Raw genomic sequence first — 26,084 nt, 5'->3', positions numbered from 1 at the left:
GATAGGAGTCTTGTGTTATTTCACTATGATATGGCAATATTTAGACAAATTTATTTTTTAAATATTTTTAAAATGTGGGGTGGGGTCATACTGTAAGCCGACATCACTGCAGCATCTCCTGTATTATTCCATGAGTTTTATCTAGATATCCCCATCAACCAGTCAGTGTTCAGAATTTTCTACATTATCATAGGTAACCTGTTTCCAGTCAAATGATCACCTTTTTTAGTACCTTACTGGTCCAACCAGAGGGGACTATTGGATTGGTCTCCATCCTTCTGTCTGTCTTGTCATTCTGTCTGTCCATCTGTCCCACAGTTTTCCAGACTTTTGATTTGTTGCAATGGCTCAAGATATTGCGCTTACCTTTTGTGTATAGCTTTATGATGTACTGTTACAGATCAAGTTTGACTTTAATGGCGATTTATTGATTTTTGTCAGTCATAGCCCTTGAACTTTGAAGATACAAACTTTTTTTTTTCAGACTTTAAAAAAAGAAATGTTATTTATATATTGCCTCAAGATATTGAGCTGAAATTTTGTGTACAGCTTTTATCATATACTGTTATAAATAAAGTTTGACAGAGTTATGGCCCTTGAATCTAAGAGATACTAAAGTCTGTTAGATCCGGTAGGAGACATGTATTGCTTTAGCAGTACTCTCAGAATGCCCATTCCTTCATTCTTAAACTTATGGTACCAAAGTCTTCTATTGCTCCTGCTTTTATCCAAGACTTTAGACTCTAGTTCGAGTTCTTTTTGTGTAGTGCAGTTTGTTCAATCTTGTATTGATCTTTATTTGGTTTAATAGGTTTAAGTTAATCACACCATTCTGGCTTTCACAAAAATATTAATCTAAAGGACATTATGTGTGGTGTATATAGCTAATATGTTTGCCATCATTGTGCAACTAGTCTTTAACAGCCTATTCTAGCTATCAACAAAGTTGCCACATTTTATGGATTCATAGAGTTCATAAGATTTTGTTATGTGATAAGACCGGAATCTAGTCATACTGAATGTGACAGTTTATATGGCATTCAAGTAAATTACAATTTCAATTATCCAGTCATGTACGCAAAGATTTGAATGTGATCCATGGATTTTTGTTCATTTATCATGAATAAATATATAAATGCTGAAATATGGTACCCGCAACTTGTACTGCACCTTTAATAAAAACATCGCCTACTGAACAGCAGCACTTTCTGATTAACGGGACAGTACATACCACATTCATTGATATATGTGAACCAGTCATGAGAAACTGGTTGGGATGGGGGAACCCAACAGGACATGGTTCACCAAGAGTCTAAGCACTTTTCAGACAGCTCAGCACATACCACAGCCTTTGATAAGCCACTCGTGGAGAAGTTTGCAGCTATTCGGTGTCTGTAGCCCAGTGGTAAAGCGTTTGCTTGATGCGTGGTTGATCTAGAATCAATCTCCACCAGTGGGCCCAATGGGTTATTTCTTGTTTTAGCCAGTGCGCCACAACTGGTATATCAAAGGCTGTGGTATTTATTACCGTCTGTGGGATGATGCATATAAAAGTTCTCTTGCTGCTAATCGAAAAAGAGTAACCCACGAAGTCCACACCATCGCCTACCTGTCTCAACTTCCTCCACGTGTGCAGTCTTTGTATTTCCCTGCACCCACCTGGCATCCTCGTACTCTGCCACTAATAAAGCTGGTCTGACCTACGGCACTAACCAACAACTACCGGTAGTCGGGGAACATGGTAGGTAGTTACAAGTGCCTCTTAACAATGCAGAAGTAACTACTGAACACTCTCCGAAGTGGTCAGACAGCCCACAGCTAAAAGCTGATGGGGAATGACAGGTGTGTGGCACAGATAGCCACAAGAGACAAGCACCTATCGCAGTTGGAGAGACTGGGAGGTGGACCGCAAAAGTTGAAAGATAGGAGTTGCCAGATTGGGAAGAAGTGAGATGGAATTCAAAGGAGTAAAAGGAAAGGGGGCACTGGGATAGAAAAAAAAGACTGGAATATCAAAGGCTGTGGTATGTGCTATCCTGTCTGTGGGAAGGTGCATATAAAAGAACCCTTGCTTTTAATTAAAAAATATAGTGGGTTTCCTCTCTAAGACTGTCAGAATTACCAAATGTTGGACATCCAATAGCCGATGATTAATAAATCAATCTGTGAGTGGTGTCGTTAAACAAAATAAACTTGAGCAATTCAGTGTCTTTAAAAGATTGAGAGAAAAACCATGCTGCTGTATATGCTACTCTATTAATTAGCAGCAAGAGATATTTCATTTGCACTTTCCTATACTTTTAATATACCAGCTGTGATGCACTGGCTGGAATTGAAAAAACATGGATGAGCATTTTTTGTTTTATCGAAGGGATTGTTTCTGTGTGGAAAAGTAAACCGAATTTCTTTGTTCTTTTTAGCAGTGAGCATTAAAAAAAAAAAAAAAAATTATATAAAAACCAAACATTCACATAATTAATATTTTATTTCAATATAAAGAAAGAATATCACAGACATATTGCAAAGAAAACCTAAAAATTGTTTTAAAATATTTAGTAATTAGTCCAGAGATTAACCTGCAAGTATAGCTAGGAGAGTTTCTTTACGCTTACCATAATAGGCCTACATTTTCTCCAATATTTGTTAGCAACACATAACAACAACAACAACAGAGTGATGCAAACTGGTATGTTAGTATATTGTATAATTATGCAAAATAATAATTGGATTTAATTGAATATTGCTTAAAATTAGTTAACACTTTAATAAAACAATAGGATATAACAATGTAAACTACAATGGCCAACGGTAACATCCCAATTAACAATTTAAAAATAAGTCCATAAGCTTTATACATGTACCAGTGACTATTTAAAATGATTTAAAAAAAAAAAAAAATCTTCACTGTACACCTCAAATAATATGATAACAGTGTGGTATATGGAATGTTTAGAGTATATAATATTACCAGCACTTTATATAATGAACTATATTGTAAATATTTAAATATTTTTGTTATATATTTCTATTTATAAACTATAATTGATGTATGTTTTTAAAAAATATACAAATCCACTATATTCTACCCCTAATTGTAATTTATTGAGCAAAACCTTTTTCTTGTGATAAGCAATTAAAATAATGTTGATCATCAACTTTATTTACTTTATTGTAGACAGTTTTAATAACTATTTACTTTATTGTAGACAGTTTTAATAACTAGTCTCTAGCAGGTTATTATTTAGATTTTTATTGTAAGTAATTGAAATTTACTTAAAAAATAAATCTCAAATCTGTAAATGCTACTTAAAATGTACAAGTGTACCCGGGAGCTAACATGTTTATTTTACAATGGAATACATCTAATATCACTAACAGCGTGAAATACAAGTTTCATAACTGATGCAATGAAATAAATACTTTTACATACAAATTACTATTACAACATAATACAAATATTGTGTAAATTGTGTGAATTTACAAAAGGAATAAATAAAAATCATTCATCAATAGGAAAATATATTAACTAAATCAAATGTAATCATGTAACAAATGCACAGAGCATATCACAGTTTGTGCATCAAGGATGTATGTTTGACTGCACCAAGGGTGTTTGAGCCTAAGGGAGCAAGTAAAACAAACATAAGTTTCATGTTACCTATATCATTAAGACGGCAACGTTTTAATACAAACGATTATTCCATCATAGTTGCATTACCAATACTATTTTTAGGTGTATTCACAAAATGAGATCATTGAATAAAAATTTAAACTAACCTATGGTGTAACAAACTAGCAATATGAAATTTGCATATTTCTTTTCAGTGACATAAACTCTGATGAGGTCTTTTATGATTTTGCTTTTACTTTTGTCAAATAATAAATAGAAGATCATGTAACAAGCTGAATTGTTACCTTGACCTTTGACAAATGCTCAATAGTATTTCATGCCATTATAAAAATCAAAGTATGCTTCTTCTTTTTTTTAGTTACTGTACTGAAAGTAAGAACTTGACAGTGTATTTAGTTACTGTACCGAAAGTAAGTTTTCATTAACCAGTTGCTAAGAACTTGACAGTATATTAGTTTAATCATGGAATATGCAGTTCCCACTAAAGTTGACATGAAGTTAACATTGCTGATATACATAAATTGTCCTCAAGATAAGGCAATAAATAGTTTTTAAAATCCACATTCTTGGAAACTGATTCTAAGAAATGAAACATTAATAATGCAGTCATATAATTACAAAGTTGTGTATCTTACAATACAAAAGGATCTCTTTACTTGTACCCTATGTTCTCTGAAAATATCACTGAAAACTGTATCATATTCATTTATGCTTTGAGCACCAATACAATTGTTCAGCCCCAATAAAAATGTCACATTTTGATATCAGTTTTAGGGTAATTTGAATATATGGTTTTTATTTTCTGTTAAAATTTTAACAATATAATCAATAATAAAACTTTTCTTCACAATAAACACTGTGATAAAATCCTAAGGACCAAATTTACAAAAGGTATTTATTTCTCAGTCATTTGTCACTTTTCTAATTTAATAACTTATCAAACATGCAGATGTTTAGACATACTCAAGTGTTATTTTATCTGCAATTAAAAGTTAAAACATATTTAAATAAACACAATGATCATCTTTTGTGAATTTGGCTGTAAACAAATACCTACAGAAACAACTAACATTTATGAAGAGAAAACACTATTATAAGGCAAACTAAAATATAAAAACTGTTAAACATGAAACTGGTATGGGACTGTTATGAAATATGATAAAACATGAATATGTTGCATCATCGTATGTCTGAGCAAATTCACTACCAAAATGAAATTCACTAAACAAAAGCACCACAACTGCTAACATGTAACTAGAAATGACGGACAAAGAGAATTCACGAAACATACAGTTAGATTAACCGAAACAATTTCATGCAGAACATTTTGGCACATTAACGCTACATTATTGCTACAGAACTAGCATGGATGCTTCTTCTTTTCTATCACATTAACATATTGTCAACTGGTAGCTGTTGGGTGTCAGCCATCAGAACCACAAAATAAATTATTAACAACATTGGCGAGTTAAACTGCTACTGCTGTATGCACTACTTTTCTTGATCTAACAATACTAGATTTCCCACATTTGCTGAGCACAAACTGAAATCAACACACATTATAGGCACTTTTCTACAGCATATTAACACATTAATCATGAATAGGATGGTAAAAAGCTCAAGTTAACTGAGAGTGAGACCAGTTGGGCATTTAATTGGAGGATTTGTCTTTTTATGATTCTGTCTGAATTGTAAAAATAATAAGGGTGAGCTTTAACCACTCAATAGGGAGGTATAAGGCCACTACATTGACTTCTCTTCCACTAACCACCAACAACTAACCATTAAACCACGGTCATGGACAATGACTTCTCTTCCACTAACAACTAACCATTAAACCACGGTCATGGACAATGACTTCTCTTCCACTAACCACCAACAACTAACCATTAACCCACGGTCATGGACAATGACTTCTCTTCCACTAACAACTAACCATTAACCCACGGTCATGGACAGTGACTTCAAACAGCTGTGTGTCCAAGACAATGAGTTAAACATAAGTATGAAACTCTTTTTTTTTTTTTAAATGAAAGGGTATATAATTTTTACGATCTCACTCTCTCACCTAAAGTAGGCATTCTACAACTGAAATAAATACTACAGCAACATTTCAATAAATATATATTATGGACGATACTATGAACACCTATACAATGGTAACATCATTATATGATATATTAATAATTTGTTGTAACAATAACATGTGAAACAATTTTGGCAATTTTTTACTTTCATGGATAAATATTTGTGTACTGATAAACAATTGCAGGACTAAATTTCTACTACATAATTATTATAACAGAACAGTATATTATACATTGTACTACACTTTAGAGAAGGGATACTCTGACCACCCCCAGTTGTAAGTCATATGTTCCATAACCCCACTGCCATAAAAAGCAGTGGGGTCAAGGGGGTGTGTGCCCCCCCAACCCACCCACTTTTCAGATATTTTGCTTTATATTTGCTTTATTATAATAGTGTAAAAGTTGTAAATATAAAAGTGTGCATCCCCCCCCCCCCTTTCCCCACTTTTTGGCACCTTCCTACGCCAGTGGGATAAATTAAAACATTTTCAATGCATTAATATGATAGAACAGCATTCAAAATAAGCACAGACAATCAAAATGGACAAGTAAAAATAAAATAAAATAAAGCAATAATCATAATTTTGAGCAATTGTTACATGTAATCTGAAGTGAGGGGTAACAAGCGAATTTGTTTAAAAAGAAAAGCGTAGGGCTTCAAGTTTTCCTTCTGCATCCATCTCCAGACTTTCAATTTTTACATATTTGGAAAAGTGGAAATATTGGCGGACAAGCAGATTTTTAGATGTACTTGTCCGGTTTGGACAAGTATTTTTTTTTCTTATTTCTATCACTGCTGAATGACTGGAACCAAAGATAAGTGAAACACAAATAAAATAGACTGTTATGTTTTTAACCTGAAACACTACTTATGAATAGATAATACATGTTCATTTATTTGGTAACAGTCTAAAAAGCAGTTTAAAAGTTGACTGTAAATAAGTTATCAATAATGCAAAACAAATGTAATCATTTTGTATAATAATATTTATTATATAACATGCAGTGAAATATCTGAAAATATCAGTGAAATAAAAGTGATGATAACATATTTTAGAGTAAAAATTTCACTATTCACTCTAAAATGTGTTATTGTCACTGTAGAAAGTGTTATCTTCACTGTAAGAAAGCTGGAAATATTTTGCTGCTGGCATTTTAAAAATATAGGTAAATTGCCAAAAGTTATATAATAAATAGGAAATTTTATGTTTTTTGTGAAATATGATTTATATCTCACCTCGTGAAGTTTGCAATGACTGCAAATTTCACTTGATGAGATATAAATCATATCTGACAAAAGACATGAACTATCCTCTATTTATTACACTGTAGCTAAATCGGGCTTTATGACTTGAAAAGTTAAAGTTTGTTTTGTTTAACGACATCACTAGAGCATATTTATTAATTAATCATCGGCTATTGAATGTCAAACATTTGGTAATTATGACTCGTAGTTATGATTTGAAAAAGGATTTTCTTTCTGGAAGAGCTTGAGATTGAGCAAATAGTGTTAATGGGTCAAGGACATTCGATCTAAGGTCAAGGTTATGTAAAAATTCAAATTGGCAAAAACACAAAAATAGATATTTTTCAATAATTGTACACATTTTCAGTGGAGGATGGTTAGTTAAACAAAGAGAATGGTTAGGGCCACGTAAACTGATATAAAGGTTTTAAAGGAAAATCCCACTGCATTATTAACAACTGGTCACATTCCATAGATATTTCACAAGACAATTCAACAGCAAATAATATTATTGGTGTTAACAGCAATGCATGTAGTGGTATGGTATTCTGCTTACGATCTGTGACATATTCAGAAGGCCGAGCCTTTCATAATCTCTTGCAAGACCACGTCTTTTTACACCTAATTTTAACTGTAACAGATTGAACAGGATATGAAGGAAACCAGTCTAAGTATTTGTGATCGCACACCCTTCTGAACATGCCACTGATTCAAACCCCTCCACGAGATGTCTTTTAAAGCTAACCGTAGTTTGTAAAAAGTCATATTTTATCATTTTCCATGCACTCAGCTACATTTTAAACACCTGGGTTACTCTGTCACTTGTAGGTTTAGTTGACTTTGACTGGAGTTCCCACTGTTTTAGTCTTTAGTATTTTTCCAGTTGCTGATCCGCGTTTTGAAGCTTGCGTCGCTCGTGGGCTTGCTGGAGCTCGAGCTGGCTCGGTACGTCGATGCGGCGCTGGTGTACCCGCCTCTCAACCCATCGGCCTCCTTCACCACGATGTCGGGAATCTCAGGCTTCAACTTACGACCATAACCGGGGGCCGATTTCGCTCGGTTTTGGAATGGGGTATTTCCACGGATACTGTCATGTGATGTATTGGGCCGACGACCTTCAATTAAAAAATAAAAATGTTTTATCTCAATATTTAATTAAAAACAAATTATGTCAACCTCTAACAAAAAAAAAATAAAACAAGTTTCATGACAATAATTTAAAAAAAAAGAGACAAGTTTTATCTTTCAACATTTTTGTAGTCCTTATATCTTTTGGAAACAGAAAGTAATGATATGAAATTTGTGACTGCTATACATCGATAAATTGATAAGAGTTACAATTCTTATAATGACAAACAATTATACAACATATTTAGAATCAAGTAAATAATATAAAAGCAGAAAGTTTGTAATTATAGAAGTTTTATGATGTCTTTCATATACATTCAAATAATTTTATAATAAATCACCAATTTAAACAGTTTAACAAATTGCTACATTGTTATAAATTCTGTACCTGGAAGCATCACTGGATGACCTCCATTTATTTCCAGACTGAAAAAAACAAAACAATCAATAAATCAATAAATAACAGAGAATAAATATGAGTCACTGAAGGTTTGAAAATGTAGAGTTCTAGTAATCATCATTATATACAAGTCATATCAAACAAACAAAAATGTAACAAAGGATTTTTTGAAAGGTCATTAGTTACAGAGACATTTATCAGGGCTCAAACTTAACGGTGGCATTGACAGCAATTACAGTGGCTGTGATATGAATTGCCATAGGTCAAACTTAACGTTTGCAATGACAGCAATTACAGTGGCTGTGATATGAATTGCCATAGGTCAAACTTAACGGTGGCATTGACAGCAATTACAGTGGCTGTGATATGAATTGCCATAGGTCAAACTTAACGGTGGCATTGACAGCAATTACAGTGGCTGTGATATGAATTGCCATAGGTCAAACTTTACCAATGTCAGTTTTTTCTGCTGGATCAAGATTACTGCCACTAGAGGTTGTGCCCCCTCCCCACACCCGGCCCCCATTCTAGAATTCTTTCCTATGGGCCTGTGACACTAAGATGCATACAAACATATTAACAAGCATTTCTGAGAGTACTGTTAAAGCAATATATGTCCCCAACAAATAGTACATGATAAAGCTATATATCAAATTTCATCTCAATGTCTTCAAGCATTGCCAAAAAACCAGTCTGGAATGTTTTTTTCCATACCTTCTGAGGGCCATAACTCTGTCAAAAATGGGTAAATCGTCATAAAAGTTAACTTTGATATGTATCAGTACATGATAAAGCTATACATCAAATTTCATATCTCAAGGCATTGTTAAAAAAACATCTGGAAAACTATATGTGGGACAGACAGACAGAAGGACGGAGATGAAACCTATAGTTCCCTCCAGTTAGACTGGTAGGAGACTAAAATTCTTAAAAAAGCAAAAAACAAAGCAGGATTGGTCTGAACTTATAACAAAACAAAAACATATTTGGAAACCCATTTTAACCCATTTTAATTCTCTTTAAGAGACAGACCAATATTCCCCCAATTTCAGAAAAACTTGTGAGAATGTTGCCACCCCTGTGCCTTGATGAGCAACAGCACATACAGAGTTATTAAAATAAAACATAAACAAAAGAACTGTAACACACCACATTAGTTCTCCACAATAAAAACTAAACGGTTTACCCATCACAAACACAAACTCACCACTGACAAGGCAGTCCAATAATTTTGGCTCGTCGGAAATTTGCGACAAACTCCTGGCTGATTTTTGGACTGTGTCCAATGTTTGCCATCAGCTGCTTGTAAAGACCGGGAGTGTTTCTGCAAGCGGAGAACAGAATCCGTGCGGCAGTCTGGTTAAACGTCAGATAGCCGAGAGCCACGGCCACAGCATTGCGCACAAGGACACTGGGCGAGTTGAGCTTCTCGACAAGAAGGTCTATGGCCCCCGTCGTTATCATGGCATCAGGGATCCCGGCTCGCGTGTGGGCGAGACTCGACAGGAGGCTGGCGGCAGACACGACCACGTTGTCGCTCGATGATCGGAGTTTACTGACGAGCAGAGTGACTCCCTTCGCTGTGAGCATCACCTGGTCCTGGTCCACGATCACTCGCGCAAGAACCACGATCTCAAAGTTAAAGTTAAAATAAAAAGTCATTATCTTCAAAGATGTAATCTCGACAATATAAACACTATTTCCTAAAGCTCTACTAAACCTGTATGTTATTGCTATGTAATCTCGACAATATAAACACTATTTCCTAAAGCTCTACTAAACCTGTATGTTATTGCAATGTAATCTCGACAATATAAACACTATTTCCTAAAGCTCTACTAAACCTGTATGTTATTGCAATGTAATCTCGACAATATAAACACTATTTCCTAAAGCTCTACTAAACCTGTATGTTATTGCTATGTAATCTCGACAATATAAACACTATTTAGTAAAAGCTGTAGTAAACCTGTATGTTACTGCTATGTAATCTCGACAATAGAAACACTATTTCCTAAAGCTCTTCTAAACCTGTATGTTATTGCTATGTAATCTCGACAATATAAACACTATTTCCTAAAGCTGTAGTAAACCTGTATGTTATTGCAATGTAATCTCGACAATATGAACACTATTTCCTAAAGCTCTAGTAAACCTCAGGGTTTCTGCCAGAGGGTAAATTGGGTCGGGCGCTATACCAAAATGTGTTTTTGTTTTTGTTTTTTAAGTTAACCTTTTAAAAAAATTAATTACTCTTATTATTACTGTTTAATTTTCTTAACCCTAACCCTAAATGTGACCCATTTTCTTTCTGGTGGAGGCCTCTCATGCCCCCTTTTGACTGTGGTTGCTTTCAATTCCATAGCGCCATACCCAAAAACTTCTTTCTGGCAGAAACACTGAACCTGTATGTTATTGCTAACAGTGAATATGGTGAGCTGCCGTTATACAGCATACTAGTTTGTCATCACACTGAAATACTTTCACACAAAACAATGGATCTATCTGAAGGTTAAAATGAAAAATATAATACGTTTTTCTGATCTATCTTTCTGGTTAGATAATAAAAATATACTCAAGGTTGCTGCTTTAACCAAAATATTTTACTACTAGTTTTATCATTATTATTAGTTTCATGAAAATTTATACATGATTAGAACAAAACCATATGACTGATTCAGTTACGGTATACTATGGGTAATATTGCACTTGAATGCAGATTACACAGAAAAGGTACCATCTTGGAAACTAGAGTCGGTGATTTCAAATGAATGAAAAATAAAAACAATTTCAGCATTAGTTTTCTATTAAGATGTGTTAACATATTAAAAATCCTAATCAAAAGATTAACACAACTTTAAATTTAATTTGAAAGTTTTTATCAAAACAGTGATAGTGACTAAAGAGTCGCATTTTTACCGACACCCGAAAGGCTGCAGGACTCTGGTAAAATTCATCTTCTACTTCTGCATTACTTTATTATAAGATGTGCTACCATATTAAACAGCTTAATAAAAAGAACTAAATAATTTTTAATTTAAATGTTGTACTCATATCACTGGTGTACCTGGAATGCTGCAGAACACTGGTAAAATTCATCCTCCTTTTTCAGAAATGGCTCGAAGACAGAAAACTTGATGCCCCCGGCTTCCCGGATGGCGTACTGCTGTGGCGTGTTGTTGAAGCCAAATTCGGTCAGAGCCATGCCAGCCTTGATACGTATCGCCTGTAACAGGAGAAAAAGGTTGTTGATTATCATCAGTGTACATTCTGTCAGAGCCATGCCAGCCTTGATAGTATCACCTGTAACAGGAGAAAAACGGTGTTGATCATCATCGGTGTACCTTCTGTCAGAGCCATGCCAGCCTTGAGACGTGTTGCCTGTAACAGAAGAAAAACGGTGTTGATCATCATCGGTGTACATTCTGTCAGAGCCATGCCAGCCTTGAGACGTGTCGCCTGTAACAGGAGAAAAACGGTGTTGATTATCATCAGTGTACATTCTGTCTGACCCATGCCAGCCTTGATACGTATTGCCTGTAACAGGAGAAAAACGGTGTTGATCATCATCGGTGTACATTCTGTCAGAGCCATGCCAGCCTTGAGACGTGTCGCCTGTAACAGGAGAAAAACGGTGTTGATTATCATCAGTGTACATTCTGTCTGACCCATGCCAGCCTTGATACGTATCGCCTGTAACAGGAGAAAAACGGTGTTGATCATCATTGGTGTACATTCTGTTAGAGCCATGCCAGCCTTGACACGTATCGCCTGTGACAGGAGAAAAACGGTGTTGATCATCATCGGTGTACATTCTGTTAGAGCCATGCCAGCCTTGATACGTATCGCCTGTAACAGGAGAAAAACGGTGTTGATTATCATTGGTGTACATTCTGTCTGACCCATGCCAGCCTTGATACGTATCGCCTGTAACAGGAGAAAAACGGTGTTGATTATCATTGGTGTACATTCATTCTGTCTGCACTAGAATTACTTAATTTACAATAATAATAACATCTCCTAACAATTAAAAAAAGTTTGTTTTGTTTAATGACATCGCCGAGTTCAGGCCAATTAGTGAAAAAAATGCACGTAACCAGATACGTGATAAAAAATTACGACGATGACTGTTCAGCAATATGTTGTCCTGTTACATCACTGACGACATGCCCAGCCTGGAACGAGAAATAGCCCAATGGGCTACTGGCAGGGATCGATCTTAGACCGACCGTGCATCAGGTAAGCGCTTTACCACTGGGCAAGGTCCGGCCCCCACCCCTACCTCCGAAGACCAACAGATTATTGTCTGTAACCACTGTAATCATTATGAAAGACTTTCTGAGGGTATGATTACTGCATGTGGTACGTACTTCATTCTTGGAGTTGAGCAGGTCTAACAGAATGTCGAAGTTGAAACCCTGTTCCTCCTGCAGTTTCTCCTGGTTCTCAGGGTTGCTAAGGACAACGGATGCCAGTGACATGGCAACCTCCACCTGGATCTCCTCGGACGGCGGACAGAGTAACAGCTGCACCAGGATCGGAATAGCACCTTCCTCTGCAATTCGCTTTTGCGTCAGTTTGTTGTTCACATTGGCTACTCCTGTAAATGTATGAAAACAAACATATGGTTTTCTCGTCATTTAGAACAACAAAAGCAATAGGCATCCAAAACATTACAGTTTTTGGAATAGGTGGGGGCCACTGTCAAGGACCACACAGATATTGAGAGAGGAAACCTGCTGTCGCCACTTCATGGGCTACTCTTTTCGATTAGCAGCAAGGGATCTTTTGTATGCACCATCTCACAGACAGGATAGTACATACCACAGCCTTTAATATACCAGTCATGGTGCACTGGCTGGAGCAAGAAATAGCCCAACGGGCCCACCAACGGGGATCGATCCCAGACCGACCACACATCAAGCGAGCGCTTTACCACTGGGCTACATCCCACCCCAGATTTAATAGGGGAGCATAACAGGTTAGACAAAATGGTGCCATGAACAGCTTACAATGCAAAAAGGGGAAGATGAATGCATTGGATCAAAGATCTGCTTTTTAAGCAAAAACCTTTAAAAACTACTTTTTTATATAACCGAAAAAACTTGTCCTCGTATTAATAAGCTAATATTACTGAAAACACTGTATCCCAGAAGGTTTACATTAGTCAATAGGAAAGGTCAAGGTTGATCAATGAATATATTCTAGAACACACATTATTGCCAAAACTTTCACAACTAAAAAAGGTTGACCTAGAAAACAAATATCAAAGACAACAAAACCTGGCATGATCACCAACTGACATGACAATTCAAAATGCATTCACAGCTATACCTAATCAATTAAGAGAGGGGACCAGCAAAAACATTTTTTTAAATCAGTCACAGTAATACTCTCCAGCTAGACAGAAAAAGGGTACTTTTGAACTGAAAAAGGCACTTTTCAGAATTTTAGTGAAGGATAGCACCCGCCTCATTGCTTCCACCCATTAGGTAGGGACCCTGGTACACAGCCTGTGCTTATAAAATTTTAGAATGTAGACTCCAATCTGTAATGAGATCACATGCATACAATTTGTATAGAGTTGCCATGACGATAAGAATCTCAGACTGTTAGAATCTTGAGTCTAGACAAGCACAGGGCCTGGTCTCGTGCTTATAAACCTTAAAGTCTAGACTTTAATAAAGTCCAGAATTTAACATCATGGCAAAGCCATTTAAATAACATTACATTAAAGTCTGGACTTGATTAAAGTCTAGAGTTTAAGTTTCATAAGCACCGGCCCTGGTCTCCTCTATCTGAGTCTGGCAGACTGAAGCGCTCCTCACCGACACAGAGTATTCCCAACACCTTGATGACCATGAGTAGAACCTTATCAGACGTCTTGCTGGACCGCAGCAGACGTACAAGCTGCTGGAAGGCGTCGGCCTTAGCCAGGTTGTTCTGGTTCTCAATGTTCTCTCGGCCCAGGGCAATGGCTGTCATACACCCTGAAAAACACATAAAACCTGATTAAAAGTCTGTTTGTTTTGTTTAATGACACCACTAAATCACATTGATTTATTAGTAGTAAAATATCTTGTAAAAGCTCCATCCCACAGGATAGTACATATCACTGTGTTTCATATACCAGTCGTGGTGCACTGGCTAGAATGAGAAATAGCCCAATGGGGATTAATTTTTTGTATCATGAGTGAAAATTTCACCATGTGAAAGCAACACAAGTTATTAGCTGAGCTGAACAAACCAATGGAAAACAAGAATTAAAAAAATTGTGTCACAATATTATTGTGACAGCCATAAGCAAACTAGCTTATAGTGTACAGTGAAATCACTGAGCTAACAGCCGAGCAGAAACGTCTTAGAATAGCTCGTGTGCAGGTCAGGTCAGGTCAGGTCAGGTCATAGGGCTTTACGTGCACATTCAGAGCAAGCTGTTGTAGTGCACGCCTGTCTTGGGCACAAGAGCCGGCCTCCGTCCAGGACAGGAAGGGGGGGGGAGGGGGGGGGGGTAATGGTGCTATGGAATTTTGAATGGAGCAAGAATTATGCCAAAGCAAAAAGGTGCGCAAGTTTGATTGAGGAATTTGGGCGCAATTTTGAACGGTCGGTCAAAAAGAAAGTTCCGGGGCTAATATAGGGGCTGAAGTGTATTCCGTACTAACCAACATAAAGCAATTTCTCTGTGGGCTCCAGCAGCATCTGTATGATGTGTTGGATTCCGATTCTCTCGGCGATGTATTTCTGCTGCGTTTTGGTGTGCCCGGCCAGCGCCCACAAGGAACACGCCCCCTGCTCTCTCACCTCCACATTGATGTTCTGATAACGCAAAACAAAGGTCAACAGGATAAATAAATCGGTTAAATTAATTAGTATAAAAGAAAACATATTAGATACACAAAGAGAAAACAGAAACGTGGCAGATACACTTGTGAGATGACAAAGATTTAAAAAAAACCCAACATAAACTACAAAGGTATAATATATATCTTTATCAGCAACAAAAAAAAAGAGAGTAAATAAATAAAATAAAGAGTGGTGCATATATATATATATATATAAAAAAAAAGAGTTTAACATACTTTTTACCAATAAAAAAACCCCTGGACATCAAGCTATAATTCCAAACTCAGAGGATATCATGTGACTTAAAAAAAACCTACAGGAATCTCAATTTTGCATTACTTTCGGCAGTGCTGAAAACACTAAATTATTGATTCAGCTGTTTTCTTTCTTGTTTAAAATCAATAAAATAACTGTTAATGTTGAATCAGTAAATGTTAATGTTTATTAAAAAAACATGCAGACATTATTTTTTTAAAGTTGTTTGTTTTAAAAATGTCACAATTCTTTCATTCAGCTACTGAGAGAAAATACCGAACAGTGTGTAAAGCAGTTCTGTAGCTCATACCTACATGAATGTAAAAATGATCATGTTCAATTGTTAAATGTGAAAATTGTTTTAGGATCCACACTAAAGGAAATGAATATCTCGTCACCTACCTTGAGTAATCTGAGAAGAGCTTTGTTAGCGTCTAGGTCCAGAAACACCTTCTGACTCTCTGCGTTATCTTCCGCCAAAGATTCCAGAGCACTAGCTGCTTTAACCTGAACCGTCACATTTCGACTGGTTTTGATCAGATCTACCAAAGGTCTGCATTAAAATAACATAATATAACATAGGATAATATGCAAGAAAGTAAACATACTAAATAGCAACACAACACATTGTAAGTTATTAGAGATGGAGTAGACCTACTAGTTATATGCTTCATGTTGAATTAAATATAATGTGCATACCAATTTCGTGTTTGAATAATCTTAATATGACCTGATAAAGCTTGGATACAGAATTATTTTCTAAAATTGTATCATTTTTGAAATGTGGATATGAAGTAAAATAACAATAAGGTACAATATATTTATTTGTATGAATCAGAACCAATGGTGTGGAAATTGTTTGTTTTAATAATTGTTTTAATTAATATGTTTCAAATGAACAACAAAATATTTTGCTAAATTCAGAATTAATAAAGTACTATAATAAAGTAATCATAAAGAAAAAGTAAATAATTAACAGAGTAAAATATTATAAAGTGCACTTTACTTTGATGCATGTTCTGCGATAACGGCATCCTGATTCTGCCTATTTCCCGATGATATGGCGGCTATTGCAGCTGATGTTGCTGCTTGTAAGATGTCTGAAATCACAAGGATAACACAACTGAAGAGTGTGTTTTCAAAACTTGTTAAGTCCAACACTGGGGGAAATGGAGATTACAACCACATGAATGCTGATTTCATAATATACTGTGCAAGGTTTACATGCATACTTCTTATCACAAAATGGATTAAATCCCATCATAAACCAAATGAATGCCATATATACTGATGGAAAGAAATAAGGGAACACACAGAATTTGAGACCAACTTTAATTCACTACTCGAGTAATTATGGCTGTATAACATACAGAGATGTAATATGGGACTGTAGGATAGATTGCCAGTAACACAGTTAATTTTCTGATACTGTGGATGAGAGTTTGATCGACATCAATATAAAAATTCAAGAGTTAAATTAAAACACATTGCAGTTAGGTAAAATTAAAATTTATAATAAAATTCAGTATCACGAAAAAAAAGGCAAGTGAAAGTATACATTGACTCTTGTTACAACTGATAGGTAGGACAAATTAATTTTGAAGTTAAAGTTTGTTTTGTTTAATGATACCACTAAAGAAAATTGATTTGGTAATTTGAACTTGAAGTCTTTTTCCATTAGTAGCAAGGGATCTTTAATATGCAATGAAATGAAAATCAAATGAAACAAGGTACCTGAATTAACTGTGAGGAACTCCACCAGTGGCTCTATCCCCCCGCACTGTGCTACAGCATTCTGGTTATTCGTGTTTCCGATACACAGGACTCTGATTGCGTTCACCGCATTCACCAACACGTCCTCTAGCTCCGAGTCGAGCAGATTCACCAGGGGCGGGATCCCACCGTGATCTGCTACCAGTTCCTGGTTGCCCTGGACGCAGGCGAAATCTGACAGGATGATGGACGCACGCGACTGAATATCGTCGATCGGGGAGCTCAACAGCTGGATGAGAATGGGTCCAGCGTTACACTTCATGAGCGCAATGCGTATTTGATAGTTTTCTGAGATGTTGCAGAGAACAGACGCTGCCACAGACTGGATTTCTTCATTGTTTATTTTGAGCAAATCAATGAGTGCTGACACTCCATCTAAAAAAACATAACAATAAAATTTAAAACTGTTTTCATACTGGCAATATATACACATGTACTTGGGAAATATATTTCTTATAAAAACGTTTTATTAACATGAGATTAATGTCAGAAGGCTTTAGTTAACAAAGTCTAGACAAATTATATTTTTACTCCATTTTCACCAAGTGCATTTTCATCTGTTCCTACATTAATTTTCATCCATTCCTGTATTAAATTAAAATTAAAAATAAAACTTTACTGCAGAGAAAACAAATTGAAGTTAAGTAGACATTGTTGTGAATGCTTGAAATGACACAACATGAATATTTAGCATGGTGTTTGATCTTAACTTAATAGATGGAGAGAGCAATGTCTGTTTACCCAGTGACAATATTTAATAAAGAATCTGTTAGTGGTCTAGCATATGGTAATCATGATACTTGGTATGAAAGTTAAAGTTTGTTTTGTTTAACGATAACAATCGAGCCTACTGATTAATTAATGACAGGTTATTGTATGTCAAACAATTGGCAATTCTGACATACATACTCTTGAGCAGCAAGGCTCTTTTATATCTACTTTCCTAAACAGGATAGCACATACCACAGCATTTAGGAACAAAAAAGCAATGGATCCACTGAGGAAATATGATCCAACTACCTCAGGCAAGCACTCTACTGAGCTAAACCTGTATACTGAACGTAGCCCAGTCTTACCTGCTTTGAGAATGGACTTCCAGTGTCCTGGTCGAGTGGACGACAATGCCTCCAGACACTTGACCAGTCTTACCTGCTTCGAGAATGGACTTCCAGTGTCCTGGTCGAGTGGACGACAATGCCTCCAGACACTTGACCAGTCTTACCTGCTTCGAGAATGGACTTCCAGTGTCCTGGTCGAGTGGACGACAACGCCTCCAGACACTTGACCAGTCTTACCTGCTTCGAGAATGGACTTCCAGTGTCCTGGTCGAGTGGACGACAACGCCTCCAGACACTTGACCAGTCTTACCTGCTTCGAGAATGGACTTCCAGTGTCCGGGTCGAGTGGACGACAACGCCTCCAGACACTTGACCAGTCTTACCTGCTTCGAGAATGTTCTGGCTGAGCTGACGAGAACGCCTCCAGACACTTGACCAGTCTTACCTGCTTCGAGAATGGACTTCCAGTGTCCTGGTTGAGTGGACGACAATGCCTCCAGACATTTGACCAGTCTTACCTGCTTCAAGAATAGACTTCCAGTGTTCTGGCTGAGCGGATGACAACGCCTCCAGACACTTGACCGCACTGTCCTTCTTATTGAGGTTTTCATCTCGCAGCATCGCTGAAACACAAAGTTAATACATCACACATGTGGCATGTCTTAAATCGTATATGTCCTTCTTGTTGAGATTCTTAACATAGCTAAAATACAAAAATATCTATGACTCATGACATGTGTTAAATCATATGTCCGAGATTTTTATTTCTCAACACAGCTATAATATCAATAATAATGTCAATCCTTGAGACATGTCTTACATCATGACGTTTTTGTTGACACTTTTATCTCTCAACATAGCTGAAATGTAAAGTAAATCCATGACACATGCAGCATATCTTAAACCATAATATGTATGTCATAGATTTTCATTTCTCATTAAAGCTAAAATACAAAGTTAATCCATGTGACATGTCTTAAATCATACATGTCCTTCTTGTCAATTATTTCATTTATCAACATAGCTGACACACCGACGAGCATCTTCCACACTGGGTTATGTTCTGCCCATGTGTGTAACCACTAGTACAACCGACTCACTGATGAGCATCTTCCACACTGGGTTATGTTCTGCCCCTGTGTGTAACCACTAGTACAACCGACTCACTGACGAGCATCTTCCACACTGGGTTATGTTCTGTCCCTGTGTGTAACCACTAGTACAACCGACTCACCGACGAGCATCTTCCACACTGGGTTATGTTCTGCCCATGTGTGTAACCACTAGTACAACCGACTCACCGACGACGATCATCTTCCACACTGGGTTATGTTCTGCCCATGTGTGTAACCACTAGTACAACCGACTCACCGACGAGCATCTTCCACACTGGGTTATGTTCTGCCCCTGTGTGTAACCACTAGTACAACCGACTCACCGACGAGCATCTTCCACACTGGGTTATGTTCTGCCCCTGTGTGTAACCACTAGTACAACCGACTCACCGACGAGCATCTTCCACACTGGGTTATGTTCTGCCCATGTGTGTAACCACTAGTACAACCGACTCACCGACGAGCATCTTCCACACTGGGTTATGTTCTGCCCCTGTGTGTAACCACTAGTACAACCGACTCACCGACGAGCATCTTCCACACTGGGTTATGTTCTGCCCCTGTGTGTAACCACTAGTACAACCGACTCACCGACGAGCATCTTCCACACTGGGACATCCGGGTGATTCCACTCAATGAGGTACTCCAGGATGTTGGTGTGAAACCGCAGTGCCGCCAGCGTCACCATGTTGTTGCCGTCTCCATCAATCTTCGTGATATCAGCACCAAGGGAGATAAGGCATTTCACCGCCGACAATCCGCCAGCACTCGCAGCTAACAACAGACAGCTCGACCGTGTGCTGAAATTACAGGTAATCAGTAGAAATAAGTAATAAATAATAAGAAATTAAAATTAAAAGTTAATGATTAATGACAAATAATAAACAATATGGAATTAAAATTAGAGTCAATGATTAATAACAAAATCATAAAAAATATCCCAAATGGATTAAGTAAATTATAAATACTAAACTTATGAATAACATCCTAATTGAAATAATAATAAATTATTAATAGCAAATTGATAAATAAAATCACAGGGCTTCTAGATTATGGTAGCCCCACTCCCATGGCTAGTGATATTTAATGTTCGGCAAGTAAATAACTACTATTGCCATGCCCGACGGCTAGTGAAAAACATTTGTCAAATGTTGCAGTTGTCTATTTTGTAGATGTGAATATCCTGCCCCCACCCCAAACCCCCAATGTTAGTGTTTTTAAGCTATATCGCCCTCTTTAGGTGACATATCTGATTATGACTATTATTTAGTAAAACTGTATTAATTAAGTAAAGTAGGGCTAGTGAATCTTTAAATGTGGCTAGTAAATTTTTTAAATCACTGATCCCATGGCTAGTGGATTTTATAAAAATTCTAGAAACCCTGAATCAGGACTGAAATTAATATGTATTTTTAGTAACAAAATTATAAAATCATAACTTAAATATCTGTCATATGCCTGCCTTCAAAATACAGCACCCTACCCCATTTTCAGTTGATATCATAATACTCTAAAATACTTCCTCCATGGTGTCATCTACCCTGTTTATGGGAGAGAGCATATAAAACATCCACTGCCACTAGTTGACAGTAAAAGTAGTCACGATCCATGAAGTATAGGAACCAGTAATAGGTAGGTACGTCTGTGCGCACATCTGTCAACTCCTGCAATTTAAAAACTGTCTATGGCAAAAAAACATGCTATGGGGGAAAAAATTGAATCTAGTCCACAGCAAAAAAATTTCCATAGAGAAATAAAAACTCCACAACATTGCTGAATGCCATGGGCATTTGAAGGAGTTGATGTGTACATGTGTGGACAGACAGGCAGATGTAGATATAAATGTAAACATGTAGGGTTATTTGCAACATATTATGTACCTAAAATTTAGTGAAGTGGGTTTGTTTTGTTATTGTTGTTTTGTTTTATCTGTTGTTGTTTAGAATACACTAAATAAATTTACTCGTTCTTTGTAGTCAGTTCCAGGAGTCCATCATTTCTGAGAATGAACAGTCTGAGGATGGCCTGATGGTCGAAGAAAGCCGCGTGATGCACCGGTGCCCATCCATCCTGGTCTGTTGCCAGGATGTTGGCGAAGTTGCCGAGGAGACAGGCCACAGAATCGAGAGCACCACACCTTGCGGCTAGGTGCAACGCTGTCGGGCCTGAAACACACATCGACCAACATGTTGTATTTTAATATTTATTTATCAGAGGAATTAATTTTTTTATTGAATATCAAGGTTGTGTGTTCAAGAAAAATACACCGAAAAACTATCACTTATCAGACCTAAATACAAAATCTTAATATAAACCTAACAGAAAATAATACACATTAAAAATATAAAATAGTACACTGAAAGCAAAATCTTTGCAATCATAATATGTATTCATAATAATTTGAATCATCAAATAGCACATGCACATGGACACCTGCAAACAAACTGATGCAATAATTCTTATTACCTGGTAGCCTGTTAAGTAACATGACTAGCATTGAGTGCATGTGGTTTTCAAATATGTAAAAGCACAGGATAGTAAAATATGTCATGTCTGTCTCTTGTTCCTAACAAACAGATGTACACCTGAATAGTGATGCAACTTTATTCATGGGCCCATATTTTCGAAGCAATCTTAGCCTACGAAATTGTAAACTCATAGTAAGCTATGACGTCACTATGGCGTGTGCTGTAGTGACATCACAACCTACGATGGTTTTACGAATACGTAGCGCTAAGATAGCTTTGAAAATATAGGTCAAGGTCAATACCACAGGCATCAAAAGTCTGGAAATGTGTTTCCACACACACAAAACCACCCACCAAGTTGAACAAGAATTTAATAGCTGCACCCCATCCCAAAAGTTGCTGAGATCTTCCACTGCCTATGTTTAAGAGGGTTAGCAAGTGACTGGTTTTGCACCTAACGTTAAATTAACGTGATGTGATAGAATACGATGATACCAGTCAAACTGTTCCCAATGAATGAATGGATGTTTAACACCCCTGCATAAAAATAGAGATCGGCTATTGGGTGTCAAACAAAGGTAAGTACATCAATATGATTCATCTTAAAACTGTTACCAAGTACACAACCTTTTGAAAATGCCACTCGTATGTACACAAAGCTTAGTTGTAGATTTAACCCATAAAGGTTCTGAGAAACAGACTTGCATTTAAATGTATATTATAATATAAACCTGAACATAAAATAATCCACATTAACCAATAAATAAATACAGTAAAGTTCCAACATTTATTACAAATTTACAGAAAAATAAAGTCACGAGGGTTGTGTGTTAGTTTGTTAGTTTATTAGTCTTGCAATAAAAATATAGAGGTTCCACAAACACAACAATAACACATGTAGCACAACCTATAGTGGTCCAGATGACCTCCCATACACAATCATAGCAAAAATATATACATGTATTACTATTACAAGAACTGAAATGTGATGTTAAACAATACCCAATAGTATTACGAATCAAACACTTCACTAAGAACAGAAAACAAGTTTTGGACTTTAAGGAAACATTCCCATAATATTGTGGGTTTTTATTTTATTGCTGAAATCATGGATATATTTTTATTCATAATATCATGGTTTAGTAAAACAAGAATAGATGTATATTTGAAAAATAAAAATTAACTAATCATGATGGGTAAAGAATCTTTTTCATGACACATGTACTGACATAATTTGGCAATAAGATCTTTGATGTTAAAACAATACTTCATTGTCCGTTTGAAAAACTTAATGTTTAGATCTTCAGTTATAATTAAATGCTTTTTTTTAATTTAAAAAGATAATGTTGTTAAGAAAGAATGTTTTTGTTACTAACAAATACTGTATTCATTACTGGGACTCACCTTCTTCTTCTGTAGTGTTGTTCATTGTGTCATATGTTACCTTTTGTCCCCGTCTGTTAGCTAAAACCAACTCTCACATCATTCAAAAGACTCTCATACATTTCCTAGCACCTCGTCGTAACACCACCAAGGTTTCATATCACAAATCAATGATTTGAGCATGTTTACATAAGGAAAGAATACATACATTTAAATCAAATGATCTCACTGAACCTTTTTTGTAAAACTACGGTACGTATGATAGGGCAGTATACAAGAACTTGTGAACTATAGTGATAAAAGTGGATTCATTTTGCACTCAAGTCTTGTGATAGTAATAAAAGTGGCTTTATTTTACACTCAAAGCTTGTGATATGTGATAGGTCAGGTGAAAATTTACGATATGTAAACAAAGTGTGAACCATGACGATTGAAAATGAACTTGTCAAAAGCAGTAAACAATTCAAGTAATACATGTAACTTCTTGACATTGTCACACCTCCGGCCACCTTCTCTGGATATACTCAACAAAATTAATTAAGGGGTAGCGGACACTTTGTTAATTCTTTGCTAGTGTTGTATTATTTTAATAGCAAGTTTTGATCACAGATGACTGATAAACATTGTTTTAATAATACATATGATACATACAAACATCTTACATATGCTGGTACGTTGTGTATTTTGTGCATTTATGAAAATGACCGAAAGGCGCATTCCACTGGAATTCATTAAACATTGGTTCCTAACTATACTTGTCATTTTGTTTGCTTTAAAGTATTGTTTAAATGATTAAGTTTGAGAACATGTCACAACACTGATACTTTACAACAGTATTTACAGCTGTTATGGGGTTTTTTTTTACAAACAGAAGCAGTGATTTGTAAAAAAATTTACATTTTTAAATAAAAATGTCACCTAATATCTAGTGACCTTTAATTAAATGTTTTGAGTATAACACCTAGTACACACCAAATGTTATTAATGTTGATGCTAGTACTAGGCTAGATATAACAATGTAGCAGATATTCCCACCCACTTCTGAATTTGTGTGTGGCTTTTGTAAAAACTGAAGGCAGGCTTATTTTTACATTTACCACCTATTATTAAATAACTCCTGTGTACAGAAGTTGGTTTTTGTTTGTTTTTTGTTTAAGAAGAGGTTTTCTTTTATTAATAGATTGCAGCGTAAGTACTCAACCCAATCCAACACAACCAAAGCAAATAACATAATATATAATCCCTTTTCATTGTACTATGTGATAAAAAGGAGAAGAAAGCCTAAGACATGTTTAAAAAATATACTGTGTATTGTAACTTGCCAAATACATGAAAACTGAATAAATTGTTATTATTTTCAGCAGATTTTCTTCCTCTACTTTTCTTCAATATCGTTTAAAAAGAATAAAAAATACATAGACCCACAGGGCAGGATGAACCTCAGTGGTAGAGCACTTGCCTGAGGTTATAGTTTTCATATTATAGCCACTACTAAAATTTATATTGGGTTGCGTTATGTAGCAAACCATTATTTATGGCCTTACCTAATAATATCAACATTATTAAACAATTAAATGTTTTACAGCTTATAACTGAAACTGACAACAGTCAACAAACTAGAATTCCTCAGAATTAAATGTCTCGCCTACCATAAACTGTTTCAGTGTACTATGATGAACATCCATAGATGTAAGTAGTTTCAAAGAAAGAAGTGTTTTATTTAACGACGCACTCAACACATTTTATTTACGGTTATATGGCGTCAGACATATGGTTAAGGACCACACAGATTTTGAGAGGAAACCCGCTGTCGCCACTACATGGGCTACTCTTCCGATTGGCAGCAAGGGATCTTTTATTTGCGCTTCCCACAGGCAGGATAGCACAAACCATGGCCTTTGTTGAACCAGTTATGGATCACTGGTCGGTGCAAGTGGTTTACACCTACCCATTGAGCCTTGCGGAGCACTCACTCAGGGTTTGGAGTCGGTATCTGGATTAAAAATCCCATGCCTCGACTGGGATCCGAACCCAGTACCTACCAGCCTGTAGACCGATGACCTGCCACGATGCCAACGAGGCCGGTACCAAGTTTCAAAGACATAGGACTCTTAGTTTGTGAAAAACTGATCTAATCATGAAACTTTAATGCAAAACTTCAACGATGCCCCTGGCATCGGAAAAGTAATTATAGGATATTAAACAAGCTTCCATTTCCTATTGATCATGTTTATGTTCCAAGTAAAATAATTTTCAATTGTCACAAGCTTTACCATATGGGTAATAATACCTATATCTCACCCTTTTACTTTGTAAAAATGAGACAAAAAGACACTATTTTCAAACTAATAGATTGGGTGATTTACACATAAGTAAGGCTGGTATACATATACATGTATCTATTTTTAAACTAACAGATTAGGTATTTTACATATAAGCAAGGGTTGTATATAAACATGAAGAACTGATAGAGTCATCAGTAAAGGGGGTAAAAAATTACAGAGTAATAGATTTCATGCTTCAAGTGAGACGTTTCATAGCAGTTTTAATACAAGCGTGGACGTCCAACTTATTAAAAGAACCAGACCTATCATAATGAGGTGACTGAAGCAAAGCGGTGAAAAATTAACTTAAAATATAAAATATCACTAAATAATCACTATAGGTGGGATGGTAATACTGAAAGCGTCT

General features: G+C 36.1%; 1 protein-coding gene across 1 annotated transcript in view; it reads right to left on the bottom strand.

Moving 5' to 3' along the window:
* Positions 1 to 6,939: 6,939 nt before the first annotated feature.
* The window catches only part of LOC121381971 (ankyrin and armadillo repeat-containing protein-like), a 35,360-nt gene continuing 16,215 nt past the window's right edge, over positions 6,940 to 26,084 (bottom strand). The window contains exons 8-20 of the mRNA XM_041511409.1: positions 21,506 to 21,707; positions 20,134 to 20,342; positions 18,946 to 19,050; positions 17,331 to 17,744; positions 16,603 to 16,696; positions 15,999 to 16,149; positions 15,161 to 15,314; positions 14,324 to 14,485; positions 12,866 to 13,095; positions 11,563 to 11,721; positions 9,703 to 10,127; positions 8,484 to 8,521; positions 6,940 to 8,082 (exon numbers count right to left, since the gene is read on the bottom strand). Coding sequence (XP_041367343.1) covers positions 7,829 to 8,082; positions 8,484 to 8,521; positions 9,703 to 10,127; positions 11,563 to 11,721; positions 12,866 to 13,095; positions 14,324 to 14,485; positions 15,161 to 15,314; positions 15,999 to 16,149; positions 16,603 to 16,696; positions 17,331 to 17,744; positions 18,946 to 19,050; positions 20,134 to 20,342; positions 21,506 to 21,707 — 2,597 coding nt within the window. The 3' untranslated portion in view covers positions 6,940 to 7,828. The remainder of the gene's footprint in view (positions 8,083 to 8,483; positions 8,522 to 9,702; positions 10,128 to 11,562; positions 11,722 to 12,865; positions 13,096 to 14,323; positions 14,486 to 15,160; positions 15,315 to 15,998; positions 16,150 to 16,602; positions 16,697 to 17,330; positions 17,745 to 18,945; positions 19,051 to 20,133; positions 20,343 to 21,505; positions 21,708 to 26,084) is intronic.

The sequence above is a fragment of the Gigantopelta aegis genome, chromosome 9 (genome assembly GCF_016097555.1).
Source record: "Gigantopelta aegis isolate Gae_Host chromosome 9, Gae_host_genome, whole genome shotgun sequence".
Taxonomy (NCBI): domain Eukaryota; kingdom Metazoa; phylum Mollusca; class Gastropoda; order Neomphalida; family Peltospiridae; genus Gigantopelta; species Gigantopelta aegis.
The sequence above is the reverse complement of the archived record's forward strand: the minus strand, read 5'-3'. Positions and strand labels throughout refer to the sequence as shown.